Consider the following 20796-nt stretch of genomic DNA (forward strand, 5'->3'; position numbering starts at 1 on the left):
GAACAGCAGATGTATTTTTAAATGTACCTAGAACTAGACAGGCGTATCAGACAACCGCATATATTTTGCTTGAATTGTTAATTTCGGATTATGAAAGCTAGCTCAACTGATAATATATAATTGTCATGATTATGTCATGACTTTGTGGCGTTCAATGATTTAAAAGACTGGTGTAAGGAATTAGAATCATCCCGACCACAGTTTAATTCCTGGCGTTCAATTATGAATTAAGAACTTCTTCTGATTTTGGTATTATGCTCATTTCATGAGTGAGATCCCGTACTTTTCAAAAAGTCCATATAAAGCACAAAAGCGTATTGTTTTATGTCTTGATCGTGTAAATTATGCTAGATCGTTACCGACCGTCTCCGAGATATGACTTCCCTTCCCAAACATCATCCACAGGTGGCAATGGAATTTGAAAATGAAAGACCAGCAAATGTCTTTCTTATAACACAATTGATCATGCACAAAAACAGAATAATGCAATTGTGAAGGGCGATGTTGGTGCTATAGGATTATTCGAAGATCCCTTTTAGACAAATTGATGGTAGCAGGACCAGGAGTCAGTATACTAGAAGATGAATTGAAAGATCTGGTGGTTTGGGTCATTCTACAACAGACGAACGACATACTGAAGACTCTACGAAAACACAAAAAGATTTCTTTCAACAGATTTAAAGGCGTTGTAAAGTGATGACGAGTCGTCAGATTTGTAACAACAAAATACTCCATTTAGGAAACTGTTGATTCGGGAACAGGTAAGATATGCAAATAAACTTCAAGATATTGATCCAAGCAAAACGAAGATCTTTTGAAGCAAATGCAAAACGAAGGAGAACCTACTTTTTATAACCAAATAAAAAAGAACAACTTCCTATTTTGGCCACAAAATTAAACTGGAAATGTCTTTGTCAAAAGCTTGAGAACCTTAAAAGGGATTTCAATATCTTTTCTAGACATTTCATTTCTTGTCATAGTAGGCAATTTTACTTTGAATATTTCTTTATCCATAAAAACTAGACTGCTCCTCTGTCTGTATCTCAGGATGTTACTTGAAATAGTGGTATTAAATCGCTGCAAATAGATTTACTTGAAACATTCTGCGATTTGCTGATCCAAATTCGGACGCATTTGTCGTTGGTGGAGCAGCAATGGTTAACCCCAGGGCACTAAGTTGGCTGAAGTATGACGCGAGGCACTATGTGAATTGTTTGCCAGGAAGCAGCGGCATTGTGATGCAATTCCGCCTACAAGAGGTTCTTTTCCAGAGTACATCAAAAGATGAGTATATCAATGAGGAGTTGTATGGGCTCAGCCTGATTCATGTATTCTACAGGTACATGTACCAAGTCATGAACACTTGGGTTGGATGAAAGAATGAATGACAGTTGAAAACCAAAATGGACTTCTTTGACTGCTGTTGTTTCCTCGTTTCAGGAAATTTTTTAAAATGCGGAGGCGAAAATACAGCTATGTTAGTAACTGTAGATGCTACCGTTCTGGCCTCCTTGTACGGGTTGTTGTACAGGCAACTATCAGATAATTAAAAGATAAGCAACTGTCTTTCTAACCAAACTAAGCATTTAAAATTAACAAAGAGTGTTATCACTTGTTAATTTGATGGAAATAATAAAAATATTTTCTACGTATTTGCCGCCCTTTTTTAACCAGAAGTCACCATTTTTTTTTTTTGGAGAAGACGTTACTAAGTTGAAAAACTTGTGTCTAATCCACTTGTCTCTTTTTGGAACAATAAAATATGTTTAAACTAAACCATTTTTTTCCTTTATGTGTTGTTTTGTCGTACTTAGGAACTGTTTTTTAACGTTTAGTCATAATTTACATTGGATTAAACCTATCACACATCTTTCAAGGTTTTACATCACTTGTGAAGTTGCTAGATAGTATAAAAATTGAAATTTTTGACCTTTTGGCCGGCATTCTGAAACCGGAAGTCACCTTTAGTTTCATTAATGTATTGTCTAGTCCTAATTTAGGAACTGTCATTTACTTTTTATCAAATCTAAAATTGGATTTTACATATAATACACCTTTCAAAGGATTAACGAATTATTGCCAATTTGTAATGACGCCATTTCCGAAACGTGTGGTGGCCATTTTGAAAAAAATGATTTTTTTTTGCTGGCCAGCAGCGGATTTTTCTTTAGTATCATTTAGTCAACCTTTATACCAAATTTCATGCTTGTATCACGATTTGCACAATTATGTCCATAATATCTCCCACTAATCCGACATAATCAAGATGCTTGATTTCTTGATTGACACTGTATTTGTTACGTTTGGAGGATGTGTTTTTAACAGACTATCGGAATTCCAATGGGAACCAATTGTGCTCCTCTTCTTGCCGACTTGTTTGTTTGTTATTATGAGGCGGACTTCATACAGGAACTTATTAGAAAGGAAGATAAGAAGTTATTAATATCATTCAACTTTACGTTCCGATATATTGATGATGTAATCTCACTACATTATACAAAATTCGGTGACTGTGCCGAACGAATCTATCCAATTGTACTAGAGATACAGGATACTACAAACATATTTGAGTCTGCCTCGTATCTTGACTAACATCTAGGTATTGACAATGATAGTCGTAACTACAACACCCTTCCCTTTTCATAATGTGACCTACCGAGTAAGATTTTTTATAATAACATTAGCAACACGACCGGAGCCACACGTGGAGCAGGATCTGCTTACCTTTCTGTACTATAATTTGTATGTTTGTCTTTTCATTTTAAGCCATGGCGATTGTCAATTTTTGGGTTTGATTATACCCTTGTTATCTTCCGTCCCTCTTTGTCAAGAATTGCAATTACTCGCAATTTGCACCTTTGTGCTTAATTGACCAGTTGACACAATTTGTAATGAATATCTGTAGTTTTAAATCCGAAACATTGTGTAAAGAGAGAGCCACGCTCTTTGCACGTTAAGAACCCTTGCAACAACTCTGCGCAGTTTGCCCGTTTCTGTCCCTATCCAATATACCTTCATTCCCCAGTGGCAGTCCAAATTTTCCCGATCGTTATACCATATGGCCTCTATTATAACAACACCTACATATTGTATGTATTGTTAACTTGTCCTCGTCCTGAATGTGAATGCAATATTTGCCACTAGACGTTAAGCAAACAACAATCAATCAATATTGTAGTTTTATTTTTAGTATTTTCATTTTATATCTCGTTTCAAAATTGTCAATATATATTTCAGCTTTGATGGGTATTAAGTATGATGATAAATGTACTCGTTTTTCGACCAACAAATTTATAGATTTTTAAAAATTAATGTTAACTTCCGTTCTCCAAACAACACAATTATAATATTTAAACCTACTGAATTTCAAATCCTTTTGTCCAAGGTTACTGACACTTTTCCTACAATGTTTTATGTTAATATTGTATATGAATTGTGTCACAGATCAAACCTAATCGCTCAGAGTATGTTCACTAGTTTTTATCTAAAATTCATTTTGTCGAGTTGAGCGATTTTCATTGATATTAAAAGTAAGTCGTTTTATGTCATAATATCACACTACTGCCCGAGGGTTGGAGCGAAGGTTGACGCCTACTATTACCTTCAAACCCGCTGCATTTGTGTGCATCTGTTCAGAGTCAGGAGCCTAATGCTCAGTAGTTGTCTTTTGATGGTTCAAAAGTGTTTCTCGTTTCTCGAATTTATATGTTTCTGTTTGAATTGATTACACTAGGCATTTTGGGCCCCTTGGTAGCTTGCTGTTCGATGTCAGCCAATGTATCATGTTAAATAACGTTCTTGAATTTTAATTGTTAACCTTTTATACATTGTGTTTTGGATGGGGAGTTGTCTCATTGGTACTCATACCACATCTTCCTATTAATAGTAACTAGTACATTATCTGATCAAAGATTGCATTACCACAAATTGCTTACAACCTTTGCTGTATTTTTCCATAAATATAAAGATTTGGTTTTGAAGCTTCATTGAACCTTTATTCTAACGGGATAAAATATACTCATTTCTATTAGAATATTGTATACCAAGCCCGGAAATTTGTAAACGATGCGAAAAAAGTAATCGACCCTTCCAGTTAAGTTTCTAATGAAGGTTACCAATTCAACACTGTTCTTATATCTTTGAACATTTTTTTTAGATGGTATTAATATTGATTTTGATTTTCGTTAAATTAAGATCAACTAAATATTATTTGTATGTAAATATGCACAGTAAAATGGCTCTAAAATCTGTCGATACCTGTAGCTATGCATTAATCAAGATCATCATTAAAAGTGGATGTGTACTAGTAGATATTCAAGCATGATATGCATGATTATTGTCATTAGCTGAATGTAAAATGAAGTCGATACGATATTAAGAGATGAACAAGCTGGCTTCAGAGAAGAAAAATGATGTGTAGACCCAATAGCCACATTGAGAATTATTATCGAACAAACATTAGAATGGCAGGCGACTCTTCTCCCAAATTTGTGGATTTCCTGAGAGCATTGACCATCAGGTCCTTTGGAACATTTTATTGTATTCAACAAAAAATTATCAAAATCAAAAACTGCTATAACGACCAATTTTCCTGTCAGGTGGTACACTGTGAAACTATGACCGAACCATTCCCCGTTACAACTGGGGTACGTCAAGTTTGTATGGTCTCTCTGCTCCTTTACCTTATTGTAGTTGACTAAGTTGTTAATTCAGCCTACAAAGACATTGGATGGACTCTGAAAACACGTCTTGTCTTGAATACAATTTGCTGATGACATTTGTACACTATCACAATATCAGACCAAAAGTCTTAAAACAGTAGCAAAACAAACAGGCCGATACATCAACCTAAATAAAACCAAATAAATGAGGCTAAATACAAACCAGCAAGATTGTCTTAAGATTGACGACTCTACTGTTAAAGGTGTACAACAATTCATTTACCTTGGAAGTAGTGTCAATATATCAGAAGGCACAGCCAATGACGTATCGGCGAGAAAGAGGAAGCACAGCAGTTATTTTCCGTACATTATCCTATTTGGAGGAATAATGCTTTAAGAACTAGCTGAAAATTAAGGATATTTACCACCAATGCCAACTATGTACTATGCGGATTGGAAACCTGGAGAGACACAACTACAACTATCAAATGAATGTAGGACAAAAAGGCAAACTTTAATCAACTAACTTTTACCAAGGCTTATAAATTATTTCATCAACTTGAAAATCAATAGATGAAATAAAAAGAAAATATTTCAAAACATTTCTCTTAAATATTCTGAAATCGGGCTTGGACGTCTCTGGTATACATATTTGTGTAAGAGTCAGATACAGGTCTCCTCCGGATGCGGGAGTTTCTCGCTGCAATGAAGACCCATAAGTGGCCTTTGGCTGTTGACTGCTCTATGGTCGGGTTGTTGTCTCTATGACACTATCCTCATTTTAATTCTGAATTTTAAAGGATTGTCAAAAAATGATTTGTGGCTTTATGTCCAGTGACTTTTTCTCATTTTTCTCAAATTTGGAACTGTGTGTCCTGTGACTTTTGTCATGTGACTTTCTGTCCGTTTACCTATAAATTGAATCCAAACTTTTACAAAAAAATGTTTCCGAAACATTTTGAACATTAGATGGCCACTCAAAATATCCAACAATGATTTCGTGACAAACAAAAGCCAACAACTCAGATAATAAGAACAAGAAAATGGAAGTGGTTCAGGCATACCCTCAGAATAAAAGACACAAACATTACCAAGCAAGCCCTAGAAGGGAATCCCCTACCAAATCGAAAAAGTTGGAGTTAAAAAAAAATCTTGTTGGAGAGGACTGAGCAACTGAGCTGACCAAATTTTGGAAGACCTGGACAAAAAACGAACATCAATGGCCATGGCCAGGAAGAAATTGAGAGGAACTGTAGTTGTCCTATTCTCCCCTCCCCTTTGGACGAAGTGGATTAAGTCAATTTATGTCAGTTATTGGCTTTGAACTAGCTGCCAGGAATTCTGAGTACTCTCGAGTTTGGTGTATGGATGTATAAATACCTGTCCATGTCTACACTGTGTTTTGTTAGATGTATTTCTATGTATATCCATATGATGAATGATTCTTCACTAGATGATTTGTATAATTTTTTCTATGTTGTACTTTAAAACCACTGTCTCAGCTTAGCGGATCATTGACCCCTTCAAACTCATTTGAACCCCACTACAAACGTGTGTGCATTTCCTAGATCAGGAGCCTACAACCCAGTGTTTGTCGTTTTTTTTGTGTAACATATTTTTTTCCATTTATTTTTTACATAAAGGCCGTTAGTTTTTGCATTTTTTTACATTTGTATGGTGTTTAATGTCTTATATAGTTGACTATGAGGTATTGGTTTTGCGCATTGTCCATAGCTGTATGGTAACCTAAGTTGTTATTATGCCATTTGGTCTCTTATTGAGAGTTGTCGCATTGGCAATCATTTCACATCTCATTTTTATGCATATATATTATGATCGTAGGGTAATATCAAATCGGATAATAATATGTAATAGTAAATATTCAACGGCGTAAAAACAACACATGTTTGTCGGTAGATTATATTCTTGATAAAAATGCACAAAGTCAATTTTTTTTTTATATCTTTGATAACAAAATGTGTGAAATATTCATTATGCTGATGTCTATTTGGTTGTAACAACTTTAAGCACAGCTACTAAGATTAACAAAAACATTGCAAGTACTTCTTTTTTATATTTGTTTTTAATCCATTTTTGATTTTCTGGAATAAACTCTGGTTTACAGCTTTCAAAAACTTTTTGTATAGCTGCATTTTCATTCAAGAATTTTCTGGTCTTCTCCTCTGTTTCTTCTGCTGTTGTCCCATTTTTGTTCACCATATATATTTTCCTTGTCTTAAATCGTTCTTTTAATTTTGGTAAATAATCTGGAAGATTGTAAATTCTCATTTTCGCTGTGGGTCTTCCCCGTGTAGGCACAGAACAGTAAATGGAATTTGTTATGTTTCAGCAACATATTTTCATACTCCTTATCTTTTTTTAATATTCTAACGTCCAGATCTTCTTTCACACGCCACATTTTTGATAGTACTAATATTTCTACGTTTCTTTCGTGTGCAATCAACCTTTTCACTTTTTTGGTTGCATCGTCATCCCCAACCAAAGCGTATATTTTGTCTCCATCCTTAAATAGGTAAAATATTATGTTACTCATAATCGAATATACTACTAGATAGTGAACTCTTGTAGTGGAAGTTGAATCATAGTAGAATCAAAATATAACTACTTATTATTTATAAATAGCATAATCGATGAAAGGTTATATTTGTTACATGCAAATTCAAAATACAATCAAATATTTTGTAAGATGCAGGTAGTTTATTCACCAATTTGTTTCAAGCATTTTTATGTTGCCTTCCAATTTAAAGACACTGCTAAATTTTACAATTCAGTAAAATATATATACAATGCCATGTAAAATGTGTTATATATGAAACGAGACAGTCGGTCAAATATACAACACACTCTTTTCATTTTGACAAACAAAAAAGACTATAATTTTTTTTGCGTCTACCCTCTGAAATATAACAGATGATGATTTTGAAGCAAAAAAAGCTTTAAAAGGTACGACTGTCAACAATTAGCATATAATAGTTCAAAGACCACACGTTGCAATCTTTGCACACTAAAACTGATTGCACTTGTCTTTTTTTGTATATTTTGTAATGATATAATATCGTGATTTTTTATTTTCCTCTTTGGTTTTTCCTTAAATTAGTATTAACTATAGTTTGTTTGATTGATTTTTTTTTGCTTATACCAAAATATTTTCTTTCTACTGAAATCTTTTCTCAATAAAATTGATCGTTAATTGCTGATTAAAAACAGATTGATTGCTTGATTGTCGGATACTTAACGTCCAGTGGCAAAAATTTCATGCATATTCAGAACGAGAACAAGTTAACAATAAATACAATAGATAGGTCATAATAGAAACCATGATGGTGGGGGGGGGGGGGAATTTGGACTGTCATTTGAAAATGAGGGTATTTTGGATATGGACAGAAATTTTGCATAGCAAAAGACCACCTACGGACGCACCAAAGAGTTGTTGCAAGGGTTCTTAACGTGCAAAGAGCGTGACACTCTAAATACACGAGGCATTGTATTTAACGTCTCCATTCTGACCAGGCGTGACTGCGAACTTGGTACATCCCACACAGCCAAACGGACGCCCCACTTCGGCAAATGTTTTACTGCCGGTCGGGAGCAGACCAAGTGATCATATTGCTATTCCCAAGTAACCCTTGTGGTCGATAAAAAAAAATACCAACAACAACAAAATATGCTCAAAATCACGACCCTTTGAAAACCATCATATTTAGAATGTTGTTTTATAAAAAAAAGTCGACGAGGAAGTGGTTCAGTTTGCGAAAGAAAAAATTAAAAGCGGATGAAAAGTACAGCAACTGACTACAAAAAACACCGAAAACAAACATACAGATTAAGCGACCAGATAGCCAAAATCAAATTTGTCTTATTGTAGATCCTCTGTTAAGTCCCTTATGTGCTGTTGTTCATTAGTAGTACTAATCCATTGTCCGCGTCGCTAGGTAAACTCAATTTGCGACAGTAAAATCTACGTTTGACGAAGGCCAAGCTTAAAATACAATACAGTTATCTCCTAAATTTAAGCGATTTCTCTAATTTAGTTCTTTTTTTAATTCGATATTACCTTTATTTCTTCTATTAGTTCAACAGAAAAAAAGGATATTAACAAAAATGTATGCCTCTTTCGCAGGCAGATTGTGAGCGTAAATGAACGGTGACCCCATTTTTTTATTTCATTTTTCTATTAGGTATAAGATAAAGTTCATTTATAGAAAAATATAGGTCAACGATCAGTTAAAAAAGATATTTTAATTTTAATGCCAAAATTCATTTTTGCACCAAAGGGAGATAATTTGGAGCTTTTTCAATGATATCTACATTTTAAAAGTCACCTTGGGCCAACACGTATTGATTTTTTGGAATGATTTTTGTACCATATTATAAAGTAACAACTTCTTAAGGTAATTAATAAAATTTGTAATGAAAAATAAATGTTTGATTTTTTTCTGAAAATTTTATATCCGCGAGCCTCCTTAAGTTATATTCAATGATGTCATAATTGAGAAAAATAATTTCGGTTACTGCAATTTATCCATGATAGTGCTCATTAGGCCGGTGACCAACGTCAGTATTATGAAATTTTAATCGTCAAAAATGGTAAACGGCTGTATCATATATCATTCGATTCGAAAATATGTGTTCTTGCAGATTATGTTGGTCGTCAAAAGCAAATATGGTGCAGTTTTTAAGAAATCAATATCAAAGGTCAAATGTCGTTTTCTAGGAAAAACAGAATTGAATATTTTATTCTAATTTAAACTTTTACAGTAGAATGATCAAAACCTTGAAGTCATTTTCTTCCTTTATCAATTTTTTAACCAAAAAGGTGGAAACCCATTATTAAATGAGATTTTTGAGTAAACGTATGCGACTTTACAAAAAGGGGTGTAGTTTTCAGTTTAAAACGATGTATTTTGTTCAAGTTATAAGAACAACGACCGTCAAAACTTTACAAAATTTATAGAAAATTATGAACAAATATGTATTTGTTAATAAAACCATTCGGTACATGAACTGGCAACAACAATTATTTCAAAACAAACTTATAATTAAGTTTCAAGAATGTCATGACGATTTCTATGAAATGAAATGTATTTATAAGAATATAAATCATTATTAAATAGATTAACGACGTTAAAAAGAAATGACAGAACCGCCTTTTTTTCGTGTAAAAAATGGAGAACGTTATGGTAGACTATTTCAATCCCAAACTTAGTGACGCAAGATAATATTTTTTTTTCTATTAAGGACAGTTTAACATACCACTAAATATACGTAGCTTTAATCAGAATTTCATACCTCAATGATTTTTGTAATGTGGGAACGTTATTGCGATGTTCTGACCCTTAGCTGTAATACACATGTTCCTACATGGAAGGCTTCGCAAATCTCGAGTCAGTATAGGTTCCAAATGTTTAAAAAAAACGACATTATTCTTAAGCCACAGATCCTATGATAATATTGCGAATATGAATGCTAAACTTCGGACATTAAACCTATGTGCCTTGGAGTAGAGTGGTGGTAAAAGTTTTGTGTAGCACATCATTTTCATATAGCACCATTGGACATTAAATTCAAAACATTTTGTCATTACAAAAATGCACTTTGGCCGTGTTAGTCTATAAATGGGGGATTATATAACAACTGTTAGATCAGTGCACCTATAGGACAAATGTCAAATGAACCCTGGACGGGAAAGGAATAGTGTTTTTTTTTCTTCTGACGATTGCAGATATCTCTTAACAAAGGTAAAATAGCAATCTCCAATCGACAGTATACAATTGCCACGATCACATGACTGTAGTCTGTGGAGTGTGTCCGTTGTCGTGACCATTCTGCCCTAGAGTCAGGTCTACATGATTGATTTGATATCTTAACTTAGATTATCCGATAAATTATTCGTGATATGGTGATTTAAAAACTTGTTTTGTGTCTATATCAAGGGCAGCAGTCTTTTTGTGCCAATTACTGTTTTTCAAGGGTATCGCCGCTCTTCCTCATAATTCAGTTCATGTCGCATAATTTAAATTTCTACGTTCGACACTCATGCAGTTGTCAAAACTGGAACAGAATCTGCTAAACCTTTCTTTCGGGGGTACACCAAATAATCCCTACCGGTTTTCAATTGGTATTGATCTTTAGTTTTGTAAAATAATGTTTGTCATTACGTCGTTCTTCGACTTTTGGCATGACGTTTTGATATTGTTGCCAACTAATAAGTTTGTATCCATTTGAAAACTGGGCCTGTTTTAAATAGTCAGGTGTACACCCCTATTCATGAAGTCTCTACTGACTCGTCATGTACAAGCAGAAAGTATCAATTGAAATATGATGGAGCTGAGGATATGGTACTATTGAGATATAGAGAAATTGACTATTGGAAAATGAAAATCGTGCTTTACAAATTATTATTGTTTGAATTTAATCTGTGTCAATATCAAAGTAATTTATGTCAAGATATGAAGCAAACATGTTTATTTCTGTAGTATCCTTTATCACTAGCCAACTGGGTGATATGAAATGTAATTACAGACCGACTCATTTATCGGTAAGAGACCGGAAATCTCCAGTTTACATCTGAATTTGAAATCAAGAACTAACTACATGTTTTTTTTAGGTCTGTGAAACAAAATGTTCTGCATTTTCATTTGCAGTGGAAACTATAAACACTGTTATATCAATTAGACTTATGCATCATTGATATTACAAAAAACAATTTCCAAGCAAATATATAATGATTGGTCGACCTAAGGTCACAATCATTCGCGCACTTTCTGGTAAATTTCATCATTTCACCTATCAACTGTGTCCAAATATATCTGTTTACTGTACGTGGTGAACACTATGTCCACCTCTGCATTTAACAAAATGACAGTACTAGTATATAAGGGGTTAAGCTAATTGTTTGATCCTTTTAAATGTTATAGACAAGTTTCAACGGACTTTCTGGTTTTGTCATCTTTTGGGGATTTTGTCGGATTCCTATTTCTTAAATAAACAACTGCAAAACTTATTTTGCCTCTTATATAAATAAAACTATATCATTACAACCTATAACGGACACCCAAATGAATCAACCAAAACTATAAAACATCTACAAAAACAAGAAATATCAAAAGTCCAAAATATTTGATGAAAACTATGTCTTCAGCTCAATCTTAGACAGGACACAACTTTCCGGAATTGTTGTAAGTTAATGTTTGAAAAGAATAGATTTTTGAAAGTTTAAAAAATATCGTTTTTTACAATCTTATCTCATAAAAATTTGTGTACATGAATAGAAAAATTGCAGTGTTATTACTTTGTAGTCTTTACGATGTAATCCATTCATCACCGCTTTATTATATGATATTGGAATCAGGTGAACACACAAATCTTTTCCGTTTACAGAAATGTTTACCTTCATAATTTGTTATCAAAAGACTTTTACAATTATCTTTTTCGCCGAATGCAAAGAACATTATGTGTGATGTTTGAATAAAACAGAAAAGAAAGATATGTGAGGGCAGCGTTTGAATAAAAAGCCAAACTGCATGTCACAAATGATCTGCATTTGAAGTCAAATTTGCTTGCAAAAAGCTCAAATAAAAAAAAAACTGCACCATACGACCTTTTGACGACCAATCTTTAATTGAAGTAAAATCATTTTTCTAGGACTGTGCCAATTTTTAGCCGTATACCCTGATGTGAAATTAAACTCTTTTAATAATTGACTTTTTTCCTATTCCGTCACCGCACTACATTTGACACAGCTATTGAATTACGATATATCGTGATGGTGTCCGTAAACGTAGTTGTTAAGGTAACCAAAAACATACTTATTACTATTTTTTGATATATAGTTAATATCATATTTGAAACATTTAATATCATGGTCATAATAAGATTAGATTTGGTTTTGAAATCAAAAATCCTAACGCCTTGGGATGAAAAATTGTTTTACATGTGACATTGTTATTGTGTATGTAAAACAGTAAATGTCTAAAAATTGGGGATTAAAAATTGCTGAAAGAATATTTTTTTTGGGTACCCAACTCCCACAAAAATTGTATGGGGAAAACCCTTGACAATATGTATAAAAGGTAAGTCATTACAGATAACTGCGCTTTAACTTTTTCTATCTTAAAATATTTAGGTGAAAACTATTCCTTGAGAATATAATTAAAGCACATTTGATCGAAGATTTGACAAAAAATCAACGTATAAAAGACGGGAAAAAGAATAAGGACATTTAATCACCTAAACCTCTTGTCGACATATCATTGATACGTTACAAAATTACTTGTAATCTTTAAAAAAAATTCGCTAGGATGACAGTGCTAGACGTATATATGACTGTTCTTATTATGTTTGCTACTATACCTTCTCATGAACTAACTAAGCTAATAAGACAGCTTTTTGTAAATTATGATAGGGGATCTTTTCGTCACCAATTTGTAACTTAGGTTTTACCTCCTAAAAATAAACAGATGATTGATTGATTGTTGGTTACCTAACGCCCAGTGGCAAATATGTCATGCATATTCAGGACGAGAACAAGTTCACAATAAATACAATTGGTAGGTCTTGTCATAATAGAGGCCATCTTGGATGAAAGACGGTGAAATTTTGACTGCCACTGGAAAATTAGGGTTTATTGGATAGGGACAGAAATGTTGCCTTCCAACAGGCCACCTACGGACCCCTATACAAGTTGTTGCAAGGGTTCCTAACTTGCAAAAAACCTGGCACTCTCTTTACACAAGGCATCGGATTTAGCGTTCCCAATCTGACTGGACGTGACTGCGAACTTGATACATCCCGCACAGACAAACATACGTTTTACTGTCGGACGGAAGAAGACAAAGTGACCGTTTTTCTATATAAACAGATGTAGATTTTTGTTAATGTGTTATTCAAATAGGTTTACATATAATTTCTATTTTATATGAAAACAGCAATATAATGTAATTATTGCTGAACATGTTTAAATACATAAAAAAGTCGACAGTAATTGAAACTGACGAAGTAGTGTCTGCTTTAATAAAGCTATTACCTCATCTTGTAAAACCTTGAAAAGACAAAAAGATACAATAGAGAGGCATACCACTGAAATTCTATCCAATAGTTGGTCTTTTTTTTCTACAAAAGAAGTTAGAAAACTAAGTTGTTATTAGCATGTGTGCCATCGAAGCAAATATTTCAAGTAGTCAAAGACGATGTGTCCCACAAAGTTTACGTTTTTTTAACGTGATTAATACATTACGCTCGATTACCTTTCGAATAAAACGACTAGTTAACCAATTAAATACGTGACTGTGAAATAGACAAAGTTCCGGTAGATGTTTTGTAATTGAAATCTCATTAGGAATCGGTAAATACGATGCGATGTGTCAGTGTCCCAACTAAAGTTTTGACATGTGTTTAATGTATTCAAGATCTTTAAATAACAGAGTTATCGTCTCAACTGTAAAAATACTGACTGTTTCATATCTCTGTGTATGACACATTAAGCTTGTAAACAATTCCAAGGCCGATGAAAATATATAGTTTCACATGTTAACCTTGTCGACCCAACCGGTCATGTTTTTAGGTTTCCTTCAGTTTTCATTATATTGCCTTTGTATCTTAATCGATTTATGAAATTTGCATATTGCTAAACTAATGTAAGCTCTTGTTGATGCATGCCATCTCATTTTAATCACATTGGAAAGAAAGTGATAGATAATTTATAGTTACAAGAGGAATTTGGGTAGACTTCCTGCTTTTTATGTTTACGGAGGGCCCAAAGAGCCAGTTTGATGTTCAACATTTATAGTACTAACCTACTAGTGACGGCTTAAATGACAGTGAAACCCCTCAGGTCTTTCAATGTCTATACAATTCGAGAAAACTATAGAATCTGTATATTTAAAGGTTGTAACAAAATTAATCCCAAGTACAATGTCATCTTCGGTATCTACGGAGGGCTTAGATTGTCACTTTTCAGCTAAAGTTTGTTCAAACTTCTTGAACAGTGCAATGGCGACACTCCCTGATATCTCAATCTTCCTAATAATATGCAGACAGTTATACATTTTTAATATCCAACTTGCATTTTTGGCCCTTTATAAACATAGTAGACAGAAAGTCGACCCTAATTACTTCCACTCACGTTTGTGTCTACATATTACCTAGCTTTCTGCATATATACAGAGTAATAATTTCGTCAAATTTCATGGACATTTAAATGCCAGTCTGTTTATGTTGTTTATAAGTGTTTTTCGTTTGTCGTTCTTTTCGTTTCGTTTGAATGGTTTTACACTAATTTTTTTGGGGGGGAACCCTTTACAGCTTGCTGTTCGGTGTGCACCAAGGCTACTTGTTAAAGACCTTACCTGGTTTATTTTTATAAACTGTTTTTGGATGGAGAGTTGTCTCATTAAAAGTCATACCCAAATTCCTATGTCTATTATATTCGAGGACAACGAGAGTTTACGACAGCTTGAAGGAAAACATAATTCCTACGTATCTGTTCACTGCTCTTAACTATGAAAATCATGCTTTTGATGTTATCAAATATTTTAATGTTTTATGATTTTTGAACTGAATTTGATTATCGAACCGACTGTTAGCAGTCTGTTGGATATGAATATCGAATATATAAAAACGAACCGGCCACTAACTTTACACACATTGATAATTACACGAAAAAAACAATCACATGAAATACTAACTATTTAAACAAATGTCCAATAACCTCAGTCTTTATATGTGATAATAACATACTTAGTTTGTGGCAAAAACAAATAAACAAAAACATACATTTAAACACAAAGCAAAAACATTTATATAAGAACTGAACATATTCAATTTTTTTTGAAGGATTTTGCCCTCAGTTCTAATGACTATTTCATAAAGAGCCAACATAATAAACATTTTCCATGATAAATGGGTTTAGCATTTATTTCAAGTGATTGTTCTTGTTTATGAGACCTAAATATTGGAAGATTAACAATTTTTAAATAGATCATTTCTTAGTTTTTTGGTTAATATTAAAATCAAGAAGGAAGCGTTTTTCATCGTGTAACAAGTGTCACAGTTTACACATTCTATCCTTTTTATGAACTTTAAGATATAAACTATTTTTCTAAAGTACAGTCACAATTTATTAACTTAGTGAAACATTTGAGTTTACTTTTTTCAAAATATTATATTTTCAAAAGTGCTATATCTTTATTTAAATCGAGTTTTAATCAAGGACTTTAAAGAGTTTACAACATTATTAAAAATGATGTTAATTAACATTCCATAAAGATGTCACAATCTTAAGAAGTGTACTTAATTTGTTTTGGAGAAAAATTGTGCATGTTAACTGACAAAAAATTAGCCAAACTGAAGATGACATAATTTGGTATACAATGGGTTCAACATACAAAACATATGTTTTCATAAGATTCACTTAATTCATTGATCAGGCAATTTTTTATTATCATTTTTAATGATGGTTTATCAAATTTTGATGATACACTTAAGAGATAACTGTATTGTATTTAAAGCTTTAAGGACGTCCATCGGTAGTTTTACTGTCGCAAATTTAGTTTACCTGGCGACGCGGAGCGGAGACAGGTAAACGGGTATTTGCGACAGTAAAACTACCGATGGACGTCCGCAAAGCTTCAAATACAATACAGTTATCTCTATTCTAAAGCAAAACAAGTTTATAATTAAATTTCAATCATTATTTCAGTGTAAAATGTTCATTAAAGAAAATTCCGCGAAAAGATGTTATGTTCTTTGGTCCCTACACTAGGTGACGTCATAGGTATGCTTCCGGCGTCAAACATAAACACCGGCCGTGTTTTTTGTTAATTATTATAGAAATAACATGTCAATACATTCCGAAATTCAAAATGTCGGCTTCCTTAGTTACAGACAAGGAGATAGAGAATTTTACGCTTGCTGTTATCCAATCAGAACAATTGTTACAAAATAATTGCATTAGAATAATGCATTGAATGTATGACATAAAGTTACTAAACAAACCAATTGTACTAGCTTATCTGCACAAGTTGGGCATTTTTAAAACTAAAGTCTCTGTAGTGGTGACAAACACAAAATTTGAAAGAAAAACAATGAAAAGAAAAAAATGTGTTATCAACATTTATTTTGAAAGGATTGACAATGAACATTGCATTTTATTGTTAGGAAAACAGGCCTGTTAATTAATGCATTCGTGGTGCCTATAAACATATCCTTTGCTTGATTATAATTCAATAATTTCTGATTTAAGAATGATTAATTATCAATTAACTACAATGTACATGATGTACAATTGTGTTTTTTTTAACTTAAAACATATACTATTGCAGGGTGATGTGTTTTGTTTTCACATAGTTATCAATAGCTTATCTTGAGTTTTTATGTTTTGTCGTTGTGGCTTTCTGTCTGATTACCCATATATGTCTTAATATCATGGAACATTGACATACTTACCTATGTTGGTATACTTTCGTAGAGAAAAACCAATATATCGTTTCAGAACTGTCATGCCCAACATTGTTGATTTGGCACAAAAACTTGGCAAAACCACTGCAATTACAGAAACAAAGTGATGATCTCGTACGCATGTAACCTATTATAGTAAGCAAATAAGATTATTAACATATTGATATGAATTCATTTACATGCAAGGAGCCATCCTTTTTCTGCAAGAACTTAAATATAAATCTTTTTTATATGATTTTGGTTTGACGTAACACCCGCGTTTTATTTTTCGAAAATAAATGAGAATGACAGTTTATTGATAGATGTGCGTTATTCTTCTTGTTGCATTTGTGTGCTACCAAAAGATGGATTTTTAAAAATAAACGTAAACATGTTATAAACGCACTCTTATATTATTTTCTGTGACCGTATCTTACATTAATTCGCATATTTTTTGTTCTTCCCTCGCCGGGAATCGAACCCATGCTACTGAGATATCATGACACCAAATCGCCTGCACTATAGCCGTCCCGCTAGACCACACGACCACCTGGGCTTCAAAAACATGACGCTTTCAGTGGTCGGGTGTTACTTTTCCTCGTCAGTTTTAATCTAGCGTCGTACTACAGTACATGATATATAAAACATGGAAGTGTGATTGTTACAGATCAGCTCAATTATCTATAGTTAAGGGTCCTACAAATAAATGCAATATACAGTCATAGAAAATAATTATATCGATAAGTACGTCTGAGTCAGTGACAAATCAACAATAGATTTATCAATCGGATCACCAGCAATGATGGTGATACATGGCTGTGTTCATTATGTATATACAACTCGTCTAAACATCAACCCAACAATGTTAGATCTGTAAATTTGATTTCGCAAATTTTTTGTTCTTCCCTCGCCGAGATTCGAACCCCGATTCAATTGTTGGGTTGGTGTTAAGACGAGTTGTATAATTATATATACATAATGTACACAGCCATGTAGCACCATCATTGCTGGTGATCCAATGGATGAATCTGTTGTAGAGTTGTCACTGACTCAGACGTACTTATACATATAACTATTTTCTGTGAATGTATCTTGCAATAATTTGTAGGATCCTTTACTATAGATAATTGAGCTGATCTGTAACAATGAAATTTTTATGTCTTATATATCATGTACTGTAGTACGAAGCTAGATTAAAACTGACGAGGAAAGGTAACACCCGACCACTGAAAGCTTCATTTATGTGAAGCCCAGGTGGTCGTGTGGTCTAGCGGGACGGCTACAGTGCAGGCGAGTTGGTGTCACGATATCTCAGTTGCATGGGTTCGATTCCCGGAGAGGGAAGAACAAAAACTTTGCGAAAGCAAATTTACAGATCTAACATTGTTGGGTTGATGTTTAGACGAGTTGTATATACATAATGTACACAGCCATGTATCACCATCATTGCTGGTGATCCGATGGATAAATCTGTTGTAGAGTTGTCACTGACTCAGACGTACTTATAAATATAATTATTTTTTGTGACTGTATCTTGCATTAATTTGTAGAATCCTTTACTATAGATAATTGAACTGATCTGTGACAATAACATCTCAATGCCTTATATATCATTTACTGTAGTACGACGCTAGATTAAAACTGACGAAGAAAGGTAACACACGGCCACCGAAAGCTTTATTATTGAAAAGCCCAGGTGGTAGTGTGGTCTAGCGGGACGGCTACAGTGCAGGCGATTTGGTGTCACGATATCTCAGTAGCATGGGTTCGAATCCTGGCGAGGGAAGAACACAAATTTGCGAAAGCACATTTACAGATCTAACATTGTTGGGTCGATGTTTAGACGAGTTGTATATATCAACCCAACAATGTTTGATCTGTAAATTTGCTTTCGCAAATTTGTTGTTGTTCCCTCGCCGGGATTCGAACCCAATCTGCCACTATTTGATTATTTAAATATATGGATAGTTTTGTTTGATATTGTTACATAAAGGTTGTTGATATAAACGAGTTATTGTTATCATTAGTATTTTTGTGCAAACCAATGGAAATAGGTTCTTAAAATTGAACACTCAAACACTTTAATATTAAATTAAGAAGATGTGGAATGATTGCAAATGAGACAACACTTGTCTAAATTCTACAAATAAAGATAGTCGGTAAGATAAATTCGTGACATAGTAATCGTCATTTTGAATGTGATTTACATGTATTGATATTTATTTTCCTGTTACATATACGATTTCGTGCTCCCTTCGTTTCAGTTCTTATCATATTTAACATTTACTCTATCAAATGACCAACTAATAAAATATTATGATAGTCTATTGAATAACATCAACGTACCTCATAATGAGGGTGGGTTTGGGTTTTGGGTTTTGGGTAGAGGTGGAGGTATGAGATAGAATTATATCCTTATTATCTCTTTTAAAGAATGTCCGACTTTATTGTAGTCGGTAAAATAGGATGCTAAATTTTGCAAATCTTTATAAAAATAATATTTTTCGACAGTATATAAGTCAGAGAATGCATGTTTTAAGGTTTTTCTGGTTGTAAAATACACCTCAAGATGTCAGGATTGACCAACAGAAAGAACTCCTTATGGTATGTCTTTCATTTGATCAATCCTGACACACTTCTATGTGTTCTACGACAAGGAAAACTTTAAAATATGCTTATATATCACATAAAGGAAACAGTAGTATACCACTCATTGAAATACATCAATCGATCGAGAGAAAACAATCCAAGTTACAAACTAAAACTTAGGTAAACAAGTCAACTATTAGAGGAAAATAACAAAACAACAAAAAAAACCAAAATAATAATAAAGATACAGGCTTTTAATTTTGTTGAATGAATGTCAGAAGTCACAGGACAAGAAGTGTACACTTCACATGATTAAAATATAATAATTCTTAATTAACTTGCATCTTCATAAAAACTTGAATTGGTTAATTATAATTTTTTTTCTGGGTTAACCCTTCGATTAACCATTTTTTTCGAAACTACTTTGGTAACCTATACTGTTATCTATTCATGCACGTTACACATGCATGCAAATATTTCGGGATCTTCTTTTTCTTATAATGCAAATATATAAATGCCTGGGTGGCAGATAGGTCAAAGTAATGACTACTGTAATCAAAAGCCAGTCAATACTGCGGTTGTGAGTTCGAACCCCACTCGTTTGGGTACACTCGTACTCGTGGCCAATCTTAATTGACTAGGATTGTCAGTTTTCCTATCGAAGGACGGTGCTTTTCTCCGGGCACTCTGACTTCGTCCAGCAATAAAAAATTAACAAAAGCATAAAAGCGATGCTTAAAAGTGGCATTAAAACACCAAAATCAAATCAAAATCTAATACATATATAAAAAAAATATATAATGCATTGTAAAGCTTCCAAAATGTTTAACATTAAATATTAAAATAAATTCCGCGAAATTCGATGAGTGATTTAGCGAATTTACTTCATGGCAAAACACGACGACTATTTCGTTACTTGTACGCTTCAATTTCGGATAATAGCTCATTAAAATGAAGTTATTATGGTACAGTGAAGATCACTTCTAACCTCTCATTCGAATTGTCAGAATAATCTGTCATAGAACTGTTTTAACCTGTTCTAGGGTAGAAATGTCTAAAAATGGTCTAGGTAGAACTGTCCAAATCAGTT

General features: G+C 33.3%; 1 protein-coding gene across 1 annotated transcript; it reads right to left on the reverse strand.

Moving 5' to 3' along the window:
- Positions 1-6576: 6576 nt before the first annotated feature.
- Positions 6577-17210, reverse strand: LOC143051143 (uncharacterized). Its single transcript, XM_076224151.1, has 3 exons — positions 17127-17210; positions 13708-13793; positions 6577-7185 (listed from the first exon to the last, which is right to left on the reverse strand). Exons 1-3 carry the CDS (start codon positions 17188-17190, stop codon positions 6898-6900), a joined length of 438 nt encoding a protein of 145 aa, XP_076080266.1. The 5' UTR covers positions 17191-17210; the 3' UTR covers positions 6577-6897.
- Between the last annotated feature and the right edge of the window lie 3586 nt (positions 17211-20796).

The sequence above is a fragment of the Mytilus galloprovincialis genome, chromosome 11, assembly GCF_965363235.1.
Source record: "Mytilus galloprovincialis chromosome 11, xbMytGall1.hap1.1, whole genome shotgun sequence".
Classification (NCBI taxonomy): Eukaryota; Metazoa; Mollusca; class Bivalvia; order Mytilida; family Mytilidae; genus Mytilus; species Mytilus galloprovincialis.

What these genes read in the sequence shown, in the direction of transcription:
- LOC143051143 (XM_076224151.1), bottom strand. Translation starts at nt 17,190, where the DNA reads ATGTTGGGCATGACAGTTCTGAAACGATATATTGGTTTTTCTCTACGA. An exon ending in ACGAAAGTATACCAACATAG is followed by an intron (nt 13,794 to 17,126) that starts GTAAGTATGTCA and finishes CTTCTTTTGTAG; the next exon opens with AAAAAAAAGACCAACTATTG. An exon ending in TCAAGGTTTTACAAGATGAG is followed by an intron (nt 7,186 to 13,707) that starts GTAATAGCTTTA and finishes TACCTATTTAAG; the next exon opens with GATGGAGACAAAATATACGC.